A 14,623-nucleotide genomic window follows, 5' to 3' on the forward strand; every position below is an offset into this window, starting at 1 on the left:
AATTCCTTTCTGGACTAGCTTGTTTGCTCTATCAACGTCATTCACAAAGACTACAATTGCACTGTTCATGCGGGAGGCAGAGACAATGTTCTCATGCCCCACCACTTCTCCTACCGCTAATACACACTCCTCCACACTCGCCCTGCACGCCACCCTCACACCGTGCCGGCGAGTCAAACTCTCACACAGCCGCGTGTTTTGAGCCGCCATGCTCCTCTACCGCGACACACACACACACACACACACACGCACTTACTCGCTTTCACACTCGCTCACACACACACACACACACACACACAAATAATTTATCCGAGATGTTTACACGGGAAAAAAAACTGCATCAAATGCCGAAAAAAGCTGGCGAAACGCCAACCGCTCTCACACGCTCAACACGCCACACTCGCTCCACTACCGCGCATGCGCAGAGAGAGAGAGAGAGAGAGAGAGAGAGAGAGAGAGAGAGAATTGGCATGTGGTCTGCGCCTCTGTAGCACCGCTGTTCTACAGTAAGTGCTGAGGGGGAGACCTGAATGTCGGGCTGCCAGATAGCTTCATTTCAACTATAACTATTAACTGGATGGGGTGGGGTTAATATTTGACTAGTGCATAAATTACACCTAATACGTCTAGGTCACTAGTTACTATTAGCTGTAATTTAATCAAAAAAGAGAACCTAGTATGTTTATTAGAAACCAACCAAAATCACTCCAAGAGTGAGACATGTAAAAGTCCCTGAGGTTACAAAGGAACCCAGGTAACTTCTAAGCAAACAAAGGCCTCTTTCACATTGGCTAATGTTAATGTTCATGAGTTCACCATCAGGAGAACACTGAACAACAATGGAGTGAATTACAGTGTTACAAGGAGAAAACCACTGCTCTCCAAAAAGAACATTACAGCCCATCTGCAATTTGCTAATGATTACGTGGGAAAATGTTTTGTGTGAAAAAATATAACCTTTTGGTTTAAATAAGAAGTGTTATGTTTGGAGAAAGCAAACACTACATTCCAGCATAAGAACCTTACTTATAAGAACCTTTCAATAATGGATGGAACAATGAATTCTGAATTATAACAGTGAATTCTAAAGGAAAGTTTCAGGACATCTGTCTGTGAACTGAATCTCAAGAGAAAGTGGGTCATGCAGCAGGCCAACAACCCTAAGCACAAAAAGCACATAAGGGTCTACCAAAGTATGGTTAAAAGAGAATAAAATTCATGTTTCAGAATTTGCCAAGTCAATGTCCTGACCTTAATCCAATAGAAATGTTGTGGAAGGACCTCAAGCAAGCAGTTCATGTGAGGAAAATCACCAGCATTCCAGAGCTGAAGCTGTTCTGTACTGAGAAATGAGATAAAATTCTTACAAGCCGATGTGCAGGACTGATCAACAGTAAAAACAGGGAAAATGTTTAGTTTCGGTTATTTCTGACCAAGGGGTTCACACCATATGCTGAAAGCAAAGGTTCACATAGGATCACATAATAGAAAGAAAACATTCTACTCACCGACTCTGAGAGCAGCGCCGAATCTCTGACCCGGGAAGGGAGACGGAAGACACCGGAAGTACCTGCTGGAAGCAGCGGAGCATCTCCGCCCAGTCTTTCGTCTGTGGAGAGACGGCAAGCATCGGAGTTTAATGCGCTATCAGCTGTAGAAGTCGGCGAGACTCGGATCGGCTCAACCCCTGAAGGAGGTCTACAAGCCCCAGAGGAGCCTACGTGCTCAGAGGGAGAGACCGGAGCGACCCAGATCATTTCTACACCTGCAGGAAGCCTACAGGGCCGAGAGGAGTCATCGCATCCAGCTGGTGAAAGTGGAACAACTCGGACAATCGCCGACAACACAGGTGACACTGCGGACACTCCCACGCTGGCGAAAGGTAAAAACACTTTAGACTATCCATATAAACGCCAAAGGCGAAAGAGGAATTCTCCTGGAAATATTGACAATGCAAAAAAGGTTAAGGAATGATGTATATCGCCTACTTTTCTTCCCTTTTTTTTGACACAATGTCTTTGATTTTAACTTCAATTCCTATATTACTTAAAAAGAAATGTGATATATGTCTGCAGGAATTAAGGTTAAATGATGTGGATAATGTTGAGAAAATGTGGACTAATGGACATGCAATAATATCTATCGGAGAAGATCCTTATCTTAATTTTTATGGTTTTTTCAAATTTAACTGTTGCCACATGTAATGTTAGAGGGATTCAGGCAAAAATTAATCAAGTGAAAAAGTTAAATATATTGAGTGGAGAACATGTTGATATTTTATGTATACAAGAGACCAGATTAAGCAGTTTTGCAGACGTACAGGACGCTCAAAGTTTATGGATCAAAGGTCCTTCAATCTTTTCAATAGGCAAAAGTAAACCTGATGGTATTGCGACCTTATTTTATAACAATAAATTTAAAATAATTAAGAGCCGTGAAATAATTCCTGGTCGATTAATGTTTATAGATGTGTTTTATTGCACAAAAAAAATTAGAGTAATAAATGTATACACAGCACAGGATACTGTTGGTAAAATTCGGCTTTTTAAAAAGCTTAAAATGCTCCTGTGTGTCGGTTTCTATACCATTGTATGCGGTGATTTTAATACAATCACAGATGATAATGATAAAATTTCTTCCAAAATATGTAAAATTAGGAGAGAAGGTGGTGTCCTTAAATCTATAATGAATGAACAGCATTTCACCAACATATTTAGGACATTATATCCAGAGAAAGTGGACTTTACAAGGTTTGATAAAACACGTAAAACTAGAATTGACAGGATATATATTAATAATAATTTTGAGGCAAAATTTTATACAACAAAACTCTTGGTTGAGTCGGACCACTTGACAGTTATATGTGGCATTAGATTTAAAAATGAAGAAAGAAGAAACTATTGGAAATTAAACACACAAATTTTGAAAAGTCCTTTATTGATTATAGAATTAAAAGAAGAAATTAATAGGATTAAAACTTTAGATATCCTCACTACCAATTATTGTGATTTGTGGGAAGTTTTTAAGATCCAGATTAAAAAATTTCTTAAATACAAATGTCTATGTTTTAATAAAGAAAAAAATGAGAAGTACAATACAATTATGACACAATATATAAACCTAAAACTGAAAAATACAAGAGATGAAAGTGAGGAAAACAACTTAAAGGATTTGAAAAAAGAGATAGAAACTTTAAATAATGAGTTTTTACTGAACATTCAAGTCTGAGCAGGAATAATTTCCGATGAACTTCTAAATCAAACAAAAGCAATTTCACTATTTAATAAAAGGAAAGAAGCCCAATATATCGAAGCCATTAAAACAGATAATGGAACTATAGTGAAAAATCCTAAAGACGTCAGAGATGCTGTTCGGATCCTTTGTTCAAACATGTACAACTCAATTGAAATAGATAATAAACTTCTAAAAACCTTTTTGAATGTAAAAAATAGTGTTGACCCGCCTTCCAAGAGCTCAGGTGAGGAAATAAAAGAGGCTGAGGTTGTTGATGCCATTAAACAATTAAATTTAAAAAAGTCTCCAGGGAAAGATGGTCTCCCGTCTGATTTTTATCATGCATGCGCCATAGATTTGGCTAAATTATTAACGCAAGCCTTCAATGATGGGATCGCTAGAGGTTACATGCATGACTCGTTCTATGAAGGCATTTTATCCTTGTTGTATAAAAAGGGTGAAATGTGTGATATCAACAACTGGAGACATCTCACCCTAATGAATGTCGATTATAAGATTTTTGCAAAGACCATTATGAACAGGATGAGTGACTATTTGGATGTAATAATAGCTAAACAACAAACATGTGCAATAAAGGGAAGATTTATGTGGGACAACTTGAACACATTAAGAGAACTAGTTTTTGATAAAAATGGTGACAGTTTTTACATTGTGGCTTTGGACCAAAGAAAAGCATTTGACTATATCTCAAGAGACTATTTGTGGGAGATTTTAAAACTGTATCAATTCCCTGAAAATTTCATAAACATGATTAAATGCCTTTATGTTAAATCGACGGTTGAAGTAAATGTTAACGGTTCTTTGACTGAACCATTTGAAGTTATGCGGGGTGTAAAGCAAGGGTGCCCTCTGAGTGCAGCCCTATATATTTTATCTATAAACGCACTTGTACAAAAAATCCAAGATGATCATAGACTTAAAGGTCTTCAAATAGGAAAGAACAGAGTCGTGATCTCTGCTTATGCTGATGACATAACTGTATTTGTGAAATCTAAACAAGAACTAGACATCATCTTTGAATATTTTAGCGAGTATGAGCAAGTCTCTGGAGCCTCCTTAAATAAAGCTAAAACGGAATGTGTCTGGATTGGAAATGAAAAAAACAAATTTCCCATAGATGTCCCAGAAGTTCAGCAATTAAAGGTTTTAGGTATATATATAGATAATAATGGCTGTGTCGACCATAACTGGTCAAAAAAAGAAGAAATAATACAAGATGAAATTGATAAATGGAAATCATGTAATCTAAGTTATAAAACTAGAATAAATATTATAAAAACGTTTCTATTATCAAAAATACTGTTTTTATCATGCATCTTACCTCCGACAGAAGTTTGGATAAAAAGACTTCATAAAATATGCTGTAATTTCATATGGGATACAACTCGTGAGGTTACAAAACGTGAGCTCCTTTTTAAGAGAAGGGAACTGGGAGGCCTTGGGGCTGTCGATATATCCCTAAAAACTAAAATAGCAGTGTGCAAAATCATCGCGGGTGGTATTGCCAGGCAAACCGAATGGATAGGGAACATCTCCAACTGGAAATCTAAAAAAGGTCCATTGAGGAAAGGAATTCCGTATTATAAACTGATGTTTTCCGACTTCACTAACAAATTTAAAGATCTAAACATTGATTGGGTGGAAGACTCGAGCAAAGAAATATATCTTTTAATTGTTGATCGAGTTTATAGTAACCCTGTGGCTTTCAGAAATTTGGAGGAAGACCAAAACAAAGAATGTCTCCAAAATTTACAGAATAAAATCCTATCTGAACACCTGAGAGATACAACTTGGTTAGTCGCTGTAAGAAGGCTCCCAGTAAGAGCGGTTGTGAAATGGAGCTGTTTTGTAAAATCCAGTAAATGCCCGATGCCTAACTGTAATGAAGAGGAAACACTCGAACATTTCCTGTTAGAGTGTTATCGCGCTAAAGAAACATGGGCTAAATTAAAAATCATTGGTCTCAATATAGAAATAAATATGAACTCAATTTTCTATGGCATTTTTAAAGAAAATTGTAGCAAGACTCAGCATGACTTCATTTGGTTCATAATATGTTTGACTAAATCTAAACTCTGGAAAACAAGGTCCAGAATGACTATAAATCAAACGTTTATATCCAGTGATGTTGTATTCAAGGACATTCAAAAAGAGCTAAGAAGACTAAAAAGCAGCACATCTTGGTTTAAACACTCTTCAGTGTGGGACAATATTTGCGTGTAATTGTACTTTAACTATGTAAGTTTTTTTTTCTCCCTTTCTTTCTGAATATGACTTGTGTAAGATTGTGAATTTTGCATAATTTCAATAAAACTCATTAAAAAAAAAAGCAAGGGTGGTAAGGGACTTGGCAAAGGAGGCGCTAAGCGTCACCGCAAGGTGCTTCGCGATAACATCCAGGGGATCACCAAGCCGGCTATTCGCCGTCTGGCTCGCCGTGGTGGTGTAAAGCGTATTTCTGGTCTGATCTATGAAGAGACTCGCGGTGTGCTGAAGGTGTTCCTGGAGAACGTGATCCGCGACGCCGTCACCTACACCGAGCATGCCAAGAGAAAGACCGTGACCGCCATGGATGTGGTGTACGCCCTGAAACGCCAGGGACGCACCCTGTACGGCTTCGGCGGTTAAACGCTCTAACACCGAACTTCGCGAATACAACGGCTCTTTTAAGAGCCACCCACATGTCTAGAAAAAGAGCTGTTCCGTGTGTGAAAAAAAGCCTTTTTCTTTCATGAAGCATAAGGTCTCAAACGCTATACAGAAGTAGCGTAAATGGTAGCTCTTTGTATGTTTTGTAATAAACTATGTATATGCACAGTATTAAATATTATAACCTGTTTGATTAAAACGATTTAGTTGTTGATTTTAGTAGAAACTTACTTCTATATTTCTCTCTCATACACACGCATACATACATGCATATATAATATAAAACGATTTTTTCTCAAGCCAATTGTTTTTTCTATAGTGCACGTTGTCCTGAAAGTACAAGGGTGGGAAGGGAAACAAAGCGTAGAGGAGGAGGGAGAAAGCATGGATGGAGGGAGGGAGGAAGCAGAGTGCAGTAGGAGGTATCGAATTTTGTCCAATCAAAAAAAGGTGTCTTGTGTGGGCGTCATTAGCATGTGGGTCTGTAAATAGAGCGGGCGCGAGGCGGGCGCTAAACATTTTCTGTTCGTTTACTCGAGAAGCAGCATCATGCCCGATCCAGCCAAGACTGCGCCCAAGAAGGGATCAAAGAAAGCCGTGACCAAAACGGCCGGCAAAGGAGGCAAGAAACGCAGAAAGTCCAGGAAGGAGAGCTACGCCATCTACGTGTACAAGGTCCTGAAGCAGGTGCACCCTGACACCGGCATTTCATCCAAGGCCATGGGCATTATGAACTCCTTCGTGAATGATATTTTTGAGCGCATCGCCGGTGAGTCTTCTCGTCTGGCTCACTATAACAAGCGCTCCACCATCACCTCGAGGGAGATCCAGACCGCCGTGCGCCTGTTGCTTCCTGGCGAGCTGGCCAAGCACGCCGTGTCCGAGGGCACAAAGGCCGTGACCAAGTACACCAGCTCCAAGTAAAGCGCGTTACCGCCGTCTTCATCAACCCAACGGCTCTTTTAAGAGCCACCCACTTTTCATACAAAGAGTAATCTCGCTTTCTCTCTCGCTGTGCGTGTGTGTGAGAGGGAGGGGGACTTCTGAAGCGCTGCACTCCCGGGGATGTTCAGGCTTTTGGGTAATTCTAGCAGTCTGCTAAATGCAGAGATGAGTAAATCTAAACAGGGTTGTAGCACGGTTTCGGGGGTTGTATAATCTGAGCAATGCAGAATGGGACTTTAGCAACACAAAATTATTCGTATTAAGATTGTAGCAGCAGGAAGTAGTTGAAAATGGTTTTCTAGTAGAGACGCTTGTTTCTTTCATGCTTTTGTTCCTTAAACGGCTCTTTTAAGAGCCACCCATATTTTCCTTTAAAGAGCAACATTTTCAGTCAAGCTTTATGTAATCAAAGCAATACACGTTAGAAACATACAATAGTATGGATACGCATATCTCCTACATATCATGTACACATAGCCACAAGCTGATGCTGATTTTAGTACAGTAGAATAGAATCCTGATCGTGATTCCTAAACGTCATTCCTGATCTCCAAAACGATCACAGAATATGTAGGATAACATATTGATACATAATAAATCAATGTTAATGATAAGAATAAATAAATTCAGTATATAGTTGTTACTTCGTGCTTTTGTATGAATATTCCCTTCTGTCTGTTTTCATTCGCGCGCTCTCTCTCTCTCTCTCTCTGACACACACACACACGCACACACACACACACACACACACACATAAGCACAAACAGTGGTGGGAGGGGTGACGCTGGAATTCGACGGCCTGTTTGTGATTGGCTAATCTGCCATTGCGTTCTTAGCGAATAAGAGAGTGGCCGTTTTGTCTATATCACGGAGAGCTCGCGGTGTAACGTTTATTTCGGAGTTGTTAGAACAGATTTGAGCATCAAGATGAGTGGCAGAGGAAAAACCGGCGGAAAAGCTAGAGCTAAGGCCAAGACTCGTTCATCCAGGGCTGGACTTCAGTTCCCCGTGGGACGTGTGCACAGGCTTCTGCGTAAAGGCAACTATGCCGAGCGCGTCGGTGCCGGCGCTCCGGTCTATCTGGCCGCAGTGTTGGAGTATCTGACCGCTGAGATCCTGGAGTTGGCCGGTAACGCCGCCCGTGATAACAAGAAGACCCGTATCATTCCCCGCCACTTGCAGCTCGCCGTGCGTAACGACGAGGAGCTGAACAAACTGCTCGGCGGAGTGACCATCGCTCAGGGTGGTGTGCTACCGAACATTCAGGCTGTGCTTCTGCCTAAAAAGACCGAGAAGGCCGTCAAGACTAAGTAAACTCGTCCACTGCTGCTTTGTCAGTACCCAAAGGCTCTTTTAAGAGCCACCATCTTTGCTTCAAAAGTGCAATTTTACACCCGTTTTTCTACTGAAAGTGTGCACTAGAAAGTCAGCACGTTTGAAATGAAAACACAAGCGTTATACTTTGCTAATAATTATGCGATTAACGTTAAGTAGTAGTAGTAATAATAGTGGTAGTTAGCATGTTGTCTAAATGAAATCTAAGGGGTGAAAGTGCACTTTTAAGACAGCATATTTATAAATTAAAAAAAGGACTTGATAATTTTCTAGTCATGATTTGATACCATATTTAAGTAATGACTATAAGAACAGTAGCAGTTAGCGTGCTGGTTAAATGAAGTCTGAGGAGTGAAAATGGTTTATGACGGCGTTGTGTGTGTTCCTAATGAACAAAGCATTTGTGTTAGAGAGAGCGCCAATACAATAGAATAGTGGCGGGCGTCTTGTGTTTCGAACGGTGGCAGAGAAGAGGGTCCAATAGTCAACAGGTGACGTAAAACGTTCTATCGAATAGCAGACGAGCGCGTTCGAGACGCCCAATCAGCGCAGGGCGGCATTATGGCTTAAAAAGGCCGCGTTCGCGCGCGCAGTTTATTCTGTTTATATGATATATATCTGTGTATATGAAGTTACCTAGGAGCAGAGTCTAAAATATCTTTTTGAAGGATCTCAAACTATTATCATTTGCTATACTATTGATCATTACGTTACGTACATCTTATTCGTATATGGAAAGTACTTAATGAAGATAATATACTTTAGATTTTTTTTATGTAACCATTTAAGTATTTGTTGAAATGCTTTTGTTACTGATAAATACATGTACATTTAAATTGATTTTGTTCTGTCTGTGATTTTGTAGATCTGGATGTTCAGCTGGTCTCAGTTCAAGCATCCTCCTCTGTACTGACTCCACTATCTCCAGCTTCATCCCATTCATTAGATTCCACAATTGTCCTGGAGTCCACACGAAAGAGGAGGAACCCAACAGGGTAAATGGAGCAGAATGAAGCATGACAGGTAAGCTTTGAATAAATGCATTTAAAATCCTCAATTACATAATTGTTTATTATTGATACTTATCTGTAGAAGTGTTTTGTAAATGTATTCTCGGCATAAAGGAAAGGCATTAAAAATCCTCTTAAATTTCCATGAGCATGTCATAACGATGTAAGATGTTTTGACAGAAAGTTGATAGTGTTTTGGTCTTTTCATACTCCTTGAAGATTTCCTCACTCTTTGGATTGACACTCAGAACACAAACATGTCTGCAACCAGGACGTTCACCATCTGTTTACGTGTGGCATATGTTAGAGCTACATGGGTAAGAATTGGAGGTCACTTCCCTCCCTTTGTCATCACAACAGATTCATGTGACGCAGCTAAAGAATGATATTCTGTGTTGCTATAAAAGGGGAATTTATCCTTTAACTTCTTGCAAAACATACACACTTGCAAAGTAAATTGATTTATTTTGAAAGGATGATTCCATGGTCAAGTGTGAGGACCAGTTATGCACTGGGAATTGTGACACTTTTTCCACACCTCCAAGATCCTTTCTCCAAACATGGATATGTAAGTTCTTGTATTCTGTCTGAAAACCCAAACCAGTGTGTGTGTTTATATTTTCTTCCCTTTTATAGTTTTAAAGTTAAAATGATCTTGTTTTAGATGAGTGTTTATAGGTTGCTCAGCTTTGTATTTTCCACTTGTTTTTTGTAATTTTATATAGTCATTGTGTGAACTTATTGTGTTGAGTAATTCATTCTTGAAGCCAAGAACAAGATGCCTCTGTTTGGGTCTTTTCTTAAACAGGAACACTACTATGATCCTTTAGGGTAATACTGGCTTCATTGCATGGAGGATCAAGACAGTTCAACATAACACCTGTGCTAGCTCCCGGTGTCATTCCAAGACTATTCTTCAGGACGGTACAAAAAACAGACAAGAATCTCAGTTAACTTGTCAACAGCGATTTGGTGAGGAGTGCAGGGAGGCGATATCTACAATACGATATTTCACTGATGAGAAGATGAGCGACTTTCCAGTATTGACAGAAGATAGTCGGTGAGGATGCATCATCTTCTGTCCTGGATTTGTTCACTCGTTTCCTTGCTGTATCCGGATTGGTAAGAAAATATTTAGCTTTGGAAGTAGTTTTGAAAAGGAAATGACCTTCTCTGTAGTTATTAAAGGAGTTCACTGGTACAGCAGAGAAAGGAGTTGTTCAATGATCACCATAACAACAACAGGCCGGTCCAAACTGAAAAATTCAACGTTCTAATCTTTTATATCCCAAATGTATGCATAAATAACACAGCAGATCTTAATTTTTAGTATTTGACCTTTTATCCATTTATGTCCGTTATGTTTAAACCTGTATAAACCTTGTTTAAAGATCGACCACGATTTCTCCATGATGTTTGGTCACGAAGTGTCTCAGAATTTCCTGGCAAAGTGGTCAATATTCTTCAAGCCAAACATCATTGCAGACTGCAAGACTCTTAAGAATATGGGCGAGCTGCTGTCAGGAACTGAACCTGAATCTGAGGACTAAAATGGTCAGTATAAACTGTTTTGTATTTTAAAAATGTTCCAGTCTTTAAAAAAATTATCAAAAAGAGATCATTTAATTATTTTTGATGTCTTTACGATGGGACAGCGATATGTCCTCAATCCTTTTGCAGCTGCATCTGCTCCCTCCAACCTCAAGAGGCCAGGAAAAAAAAACATCCAAGATCAGTTCAGCTCAAGCAACCAGCCATCTTGTGAGCTATTTTAAGGTATGCAAAAGTTAATATTTAAACATCAGATCTTAATTTTAGGAGCTCTTGAGGTGTAGGTTATTTTGGGATTCTGAGACCTGCATCTCATTTTGCTTACTCCACCTACAAACAAGATGTGACGGTGCTAGTGATAATGTAAAAAACATGCAAAGAGTTTTATTTTCATATTTATTTTATGTCCCTTTGCTGACCTTTAGGAAGGAGCCAGTGTGAATACCTTCATTGAGAGTGCTGACACAAGACAACCATTTCTCCTCTACATCGGTGAGCGAAAGAAGGATATCCCAAAGTTCTACATTATTATCGACCAAAAGGCGATCCCATGTAAGGCGCACACATCAGTGGCAGCTTTTGATGAACTGTTCAAAGCTCACTATGTCTTCAGTTTCTCATATGGTGAAGCTCTTTGTGATTTCTACACATTTATCCAAACCACTATATATAACATCGATGTCGGAAGAGCAATGGAGAGCCTGCGTGTTAAAGAACTTCGAGCACGATTGCTGCAGCGAGATTAACTGCCTTGAAGATGTTCATATGTTTTGAATGTAAAGAACACCTCAGAACTTGTTTGGTTCTTCGTCAACATTTAAAATTTCAACATGGTTTATATCCTAGCAAAAAGTTACATTTCAAATGTGGAGAGCCAGGTCGCCTGTTATCATTTTGTACTTATAGTGGCTTCCGAAAACACCTCAGCAAGGTACATAGTCACACTATGGATCAGGAGATTGATACTAATCAGGATCTTTCCACTCAGGGAGAATATGAGGCGGAATCTTCAAATGATCGCCCAAGTTTACAAAGTTGGAGTTTACAAAGACATTAATGATGGGTCGTGTTTCCAAAACCATGCACTGTTCTCACAGCAAAAGCACGCTTTTCAGATTCTACTCTATCACAACGATTTTGAAACTGCTAACCCTCTAGGTTCCAAGAGGGGGATCCACAAACTTGGTTGTATCTATTTTACTCAAAAAAAAATCTTCCACCCAAGTGTAACTCTGTACTGATTAATGTACATCTTGCAGCTTGATTCTACATGGAAGATCTTAAGACATATGGTTTTGATGTGATACTAAAGCCCCTTATTGATGACCTGAAAATCTAAGAAACCGAAGGCATACAGCTTCCTTGTTTTGAACAACCATTGTTTGGCTCAGTAATTCAAGTAACAGGAGATAATTTGGCTTTAAATGGCTTGCTGGGAATCTTACAGTGCAAGTAATTTCTGTAGGCTTTGTTTAATTAGTAAGGAAGAAGTTCAATCTATATTTACTGAAGATCATCCTGGGTTAATTTTTCGTTCCAAAGAGGTTCATACTGAACATTGTAAGGCACTAAATGAAAATCCTGAACTGCGGTCAATATATGGTGTCAAAAAGTCATGTGCGCTCAATTCTTTAGAGTATTTCCATTGTACTGATAACTATGCTGTTGACATCATGCATGATCTGCTAGAGGGTGTGGTACAGTATGAACTTAAACTGATTTTTGAGTACCTTGTTAAACAGGGTGCACAGCTTTATGGTTACACAGACCGTAAAAACAAACCAAGTGGGTTAAAAATTGATGATATGGGCAAACACCTGGGTTTGAATGCCATACAGTCATGGTGTCTTCTGCACAACACTCCACTGATATTTGGTGGTCATTGAAAGGAATAACAATCACTGGAACTTTCTCCTACTTTTGATGCAGATTGTCAATATAGTGTTTTCCTACACCATAACTGATGGGATGATATGTTACTTAAAACATCTGATCTGTGATCACCATACTCTATTCAAAGAATTGATTCCTGACAAGACGTCGATTCCCAAGCACCACTTGATGATGCACTATCTGAGATGCATTAAAAAAAAATGGCCCTCTTATCCATATGTGGTGAATGCGATTTGAAGCTAAGCACCATATTTTCAAAAGATGTGGCAAAAATTTCAAGAATCTCATTAAATCATTAGTAAAGCAACATCAACGTCAATTGGCATTTAACTGTGAAAATGATTGTTTTAGAAGGTTTGAATTTGGTCCTACATCAAAAACCATCTGTAACTTGCAAGGTGGTGAAGAACTCAGTCAGACATTATATTTAGAAGCCTGTTTGAGTGTTACAAGTACAAAGTGGGTCAGACATTATGGTACTGAGTATCAGGTTGGTGTGTTCATATGCACTGGATGTACCTATGATCTCCCTGTGTTCAAAAAGATCTGTGATATAATAATATATGAAGAGAGTGCTTTCATTATTTCCTGCAATGTAAAAACGATGTACTATGATGACCACTTCAATGCATACTGTATAGAAGATAACCAAATGGATGAGTTTTCTGTCATCTCTGTGAACGAACTGACACACTTTAGGCCATTTGATCAGCAGTGCTCTAATGAGAATAATCAAAGAGAGTACATAGTGCCCAATTGTTATATTTAGAAAGCCTTGACCTGAGGGGTCAGTAATGTTAACGCCCTTGAAAAAAAGAAAACTATTATAAAGCAACCAACTGTTTTTTTTTTCTTTATTTGCCTTTTAGATTTGTAATCATTTGAATGTTATTTTAATTGTGCAGTAGCATATTAACACTTTATAGTGTTAGAGGCAACTCATTTAATAGTATGCAATTAACACTATGAGATTTAATGAATTACTCCTATGAGAATTAATTTCTAACACTACACACTGGTGTTGAGAAACTAACACTTGAGTAGTGTTCAATTTCAACTATACAAAGAGTTGATGTGAACTCTATTAAAGTGTTAAAATGACACTGTGGAGTGTGGACCCCTCCGGACACTTTAAAAGTGTTGAAATGAAACTCCAATAGAGTGTTGTTTCTGTGGATTTTGCTGTGTATGTATATTTTATAATGTTAAAGTGCACACCTTGATTTCGATTATAATAACATTATTAATGTATTTCTAATGTTATTAGACATGTCATTCTCATCACTGCTCCTAGATAACTTAGTGTTCCCTAGGTGGCCTCATCTATTTCACTTCGAGAATATCCACAAATAGGGAAGAACATTACCTTTATCTTTGTAATGTATACAATAATGATCATGAATGCGTTAAAAAGGGGACACAGTAATATAAACCATGTAATATTTCTTACCCTACTCGGGCCTAACTACAAATGTACTCTTATGACAGAATACCGCTGCTGGGAAATTGCCATTCCCAAGGTTGGACACACGAGGGCAGTCAAGCTCCATCCAGCACAACACACAACGCCACCTGAAGCAGAAGGTAGGTTTGGGCTATTTTACAGACACAGCTCATTACTGTGCATTGTATTGTTCTGACATAATCACAATTAACGGCTCTTCTATAAAAACAAACTATGTAATATTCATAGCACTATATTTATACTAAAAATACAAAATTAATAACTAACCTTTTTATAATGTTGATAGAAAGCCTTTTACATCATTTACACACACAGATATATATATATATATATATATATATATATATATATATATATATATATATATATATATATATATATATATATATATATATATATATATATATATATATATATATATCCTTTTCTCTCCATACCACGTTCTAATATTTAAACTGGACACACGAGGGCAGTCAAGCTCCATCCAGCACAAGACACAACGCCGCCTGGAACAGAAGGC

At 38.6% G+C, this 14,623-nt stretch overlaps 3 protein-coding genes across 6 annotated transcripts in view; 2 read left to right on the forward strand and 1 right to left on the reverse strand.

Annotated features, from left to right (window-relative positions):
- Nucleotides 1–14,623, reverse strand: part of LOC108261406 (NACHT, LRR and PYD domains-containing protein 12) — a 263,191-nt gene that overhangs the window by 72,576 nt on the left and 175,992 nt on the right. The window lies entirely within an intron of this gene.
- On the forward strand, nucleotides 6,293–6,853 carry LOC128629669 (histone H2B-like). The gene has a single exon (XM_053678457.1). The coding sequence runs from the start codon at nucleotides 6,454–6,456 to the stop codon at nucleotides 6,826–6,828; it is 375 nt and encodes a 124-aa protein (XP_053534432.1). The 5' UTR covers nucleotides 6,293–6,453; the 3' UTR covers nucleotides 6,829–6,853.
- On the forward strand, nucleotides 7,640–8,546 carry LOC128629656 (histone H2A). Its single transcript, XM_053678445.1, has one exon. The coding sequence runs from the start codon at nucleotides 7,777–7,779 to the stop codon at nucleotides 8,161–8,163; it is 387 nt and encodes a 128-aa protein (XP_053534420.1). The 5' UTR covers nucleotides 7,640–7,776; the 3' UTR covers nucleotides 8,164–8,546.

The sequence above is a fragment of the Ictalurus punctatus genome, unplaced genomic scaffold, assembly GCF_001660625.3.
Source record: "Ictalurus punctatus breed USDA103 unplaced genomic scaffold, Coco_2.0 Super-Scaffold_100, whole genome shotgun sequence".
Lineage (NCBI taxonomy): Eukaryota > Metazoa > Chordata > Actinopteri > Siluriformes > Ictaluridae > Ictalurus > Ictalurus punctatus.